Below are 2,939 nucleotides of genomic sequence, written 5' to 3'. Positions count from 1 at the left end.
ACACCTTCATGCACATGTGGACATGCAAAAGGGGAGAGACGGTGGAGTGATGGGGTCATGAGCAGGTTTCGGGGTTAGTTGCCCTTGCTCAAGGGCACCTCGGCAGTGCACAGGAGGTGACACTGGCACCTCTCCAGCTACCAGTCCACACTCACATATTTTTGTGTCTGTGGACTTGAAAAACTATTCTATATATAAACTATTTTATATATAAACTATTCTATATATAAACTATTCTATATATAAACTATACTAAATATAAACTTTCTCCCACACTTTCATTGCAAAAAAATGATTGAAAACATCAACAACATGAACTGCAGTTTTTTAGAAAGGCTGCTATGAAGTCGCAATAATCCCAAAATAAACCAAATCCTGGAGGAGCTAATAATCAATCAATATTTTAGAGACATCCCAGAATTTCTTGTGTTCAGGGTCGGGTGTTATAAAGAGGAGCCGAGCTGTAGTTCACACCATGTAACAGCGTTATAATTTAAGATAGATTTAAAAAATAATAATAAAAAACATGTTTGTCTGTAATTTAATTTACATCATTCTGCATTTATTTACACACAGAACACAAAGCGCCCTCCTCCGGTAGAGCCCGGGGAGCCCGTCACAGGCTGGACTCAATCTGAGCGGTTCTGCTTCCTCTCCGACTGACAGGAAGCAGAACTGGAGGCTGTTCTTCTTCCACCTCTCGTTTTTAGTCTGATTTATTCAGTTTATCTTATTTACAGTCGGGGAGGATCTGCTGAAAAGGTCCAACTCCTGAACGCAACCTGAGATCCTCCTAAAGGTCCTTTAGGTGGTTCCACAGTCCAGGCTGAAGACTGGAGGTCTGTTTGGTTGTTTTCTGTCATCGTATTTTGGATCTAAGTCATTTCATAATATACATGTATACATAATATAAAAAATAAAACACAAGTTATAAAATCATCAATTTAAAGAGAATTCCAATCAGATAAAACCAGAAAAGCATTAAGGAAATAAACTTCTGTAAGATCAGGTCCAGCTCCGTCTGTAGGGACCTGGATAGGGAACCAGAGGGTTGCTGGTTCGAGGCTGTACTGGTAGCTGGAGAGGTGCCAGTCCCACCTCCTGTTCACTGCCGAGCTGCCCTAGAGCAAGGCAACCTGGCAGTGCGTCATCAGTCTCTGTCGTTCAGTACCTGGAGAACACAGAGAAAGGATGCAGACATTGAATGTAAAGCCTTTATTTGTAGCACTAGAACACGTCACATAAAACTCATTTATCTTATTTTTGCTGCCTGACGGCTGATTGATGAAGATGATGATGAAGATCACAGAGTGTGAGAACATCAAGCCGCCGCCGCCGTCTCTTATCTATCAATTAGCTGTGGCGTTGTGTTCAGGAGGGATTGCTGATCCCTGCAGGATAATTACAGGGCTGCCTCGGAACAAAGCCCCCGTTGAGGCTGTAATTGCTTTGCGGCCTGATGGCGGCGGCGGCGGCGGTGGCGGTGACTCACTGCTGGGTATTGACTCGTTCTCCCGTGGTGGCGAGCAGCCGTTTGTTCTGCTGCTCTGAGACGCTCGGCTCATTTCTGGACCAAACCTCTGAGGACGTCTCTCAGGTTCAGACGGAAGGAGAATAACTGAATACCAGGAGGAGGAGAGCGCTCTGAATGACTCTGCTCTGACCTTTGACCTTCGTCTCTTGGCTGCTTGTACTGACGGTGATCTTGGAAGTGAGCTTTATAATGATACAGTTGTTTGTACAGTAATCAGTGAGCTCTGCTGTTTGTGAAGATAACATGATTGAATATTGATATAAATATATGTCACACGTTGTTAAATAGGGATCAATATAACCGAGGATGTGATCTTAAAGGGTCAGAATGACTTTAAATATATATTCTTAATTACATAATTGATTTATAAATCATTTATTGTGGGGACGACAGTGTTGATTTATTTCATAAAGTTGTTAATGCAGCAATAAAATGTCAGTGTGTTTAGTGTGTGAGGAGCAGTGTGACCTCCGCTCTCACTTCCTCTTCTGTCTTAAAGACAAGCTGACCTGCAGAGGTCGATTAAAGCAGTTTTTGTCTGTGTTTGTGTTAGTGGACAGTAGAAAGACATCACACAGACAATGTCTTTACTTTTCCTCTTTTTCTGTCCTGCTGTTTTACATTTTCCCGTCACACTGAGCAGATCTGCTGACAGACCATAATAGCCCTCAGTCGGTCCTGATGAGTCAGACAGATTAAAGGAGGTGAGAGACGGTGACTCGTCCTCTGGGGGACGAAGCAGCCTGAAACCTGAAGACTTTGGTTTGGCTCTCAGCCCAGAAAATAAAGAAAAAACACCTCTTATATTTCATCGTGTCATCTGGTGACTGATTAGATGTCGCAGCAGAAGAGAGACGCCATGTTTGGTTTTATTGAATCGATTGTTGTTTACATGCCAAAATAACTGGAAGGAGCTTTAAATGACTTGAAGTATCACCAGGTTTTACCCCACATTAACTTTGTTTCCAGATCCCAGTGGGAAATTTCACCTGAACGCACCCTGAAGTAAAATGTCCAACTTGGAAAGTCTGAAGAACCTCACCAACCGCAGTAACATGTTTATTAGCACTAATGTGTTTCATTAAATCAGTCATACACACAGTGCTCCTAATGTCAAAGACAACCACATTTTGAAGATGGTTAAAAGATAAAAGTGACATATACCAACATCTTAAGTTGGTAAAACATTAGCTAACTTCAGCTGTGACTCTGTGCTCCAAATAACAGCTGAGCAAGCTTCAATCTACTTCCTCATTTCCTCTACTTAGATTCAATACTTGGCTTGGGAACCGGAGGGTCGCCGGTTCAAGTCCCACAGACCACAAAATATGGAGTGTGGACTGGTAGCTGGAGAGGTGCCAGTTTCACCTCCTGTGCACTGCCGAGGTGCCCTTGAGCAAGGCAA

General features: G+C 42.9%; 2 protein-coding genes across 2 annotated transcripts in view; one reads left to right on the top strand and one right to left on the bottom strand.

Moving 5' to 3' along the window:
• LOC118343569 (coagulation factor XIII A chain-like) overlaps positions 1 to 1,565 on the bottom strand; it is a 10,131-nt gene extending 8,566 nt beyond the window's left edge. Inside the window, exon 1 of the mRNA XM_035682463.1 lies at positions 1,532 to 1,565. Within this exon, the coding sequence (XP_035538356.1) occupies positions 1,532 to 1,565 (34 nt within the window). The remainder of the gene's footprint in view (positions 1 to 1,531) is intronic.
• Positions 1 to 2,939, top strand: part of nrn1a (neuritin 1a) — a 27,626-nt gene that overhangs the window by 15,047 nt on the left and 9,640 nt on the right. The gene's annotated exons all lie outside the window — the stretch shown is intronic.

The sequence above is a fragment of the Morone saxatilis genome, unplaced genomic scaffold (genome assembly GCF_004916995.1).
Source record: "Morone saxatilis isolate NCDOM2014 unplaced genomic scaffold, NCSU_SB_2.0 Contig0, whole genome shotgun sequence".
Classification (NCBI taxonomy): domain Eukaryota; kingdom Metazoa; phylum Chordata; class Actinopteri; family Moronidae; genus Morone; species Morone saxatilis.
Note: the sequence above shows the minus strand (reverse complement) of the source record. Positions and strands in the feature narration are given on the sequence as shown.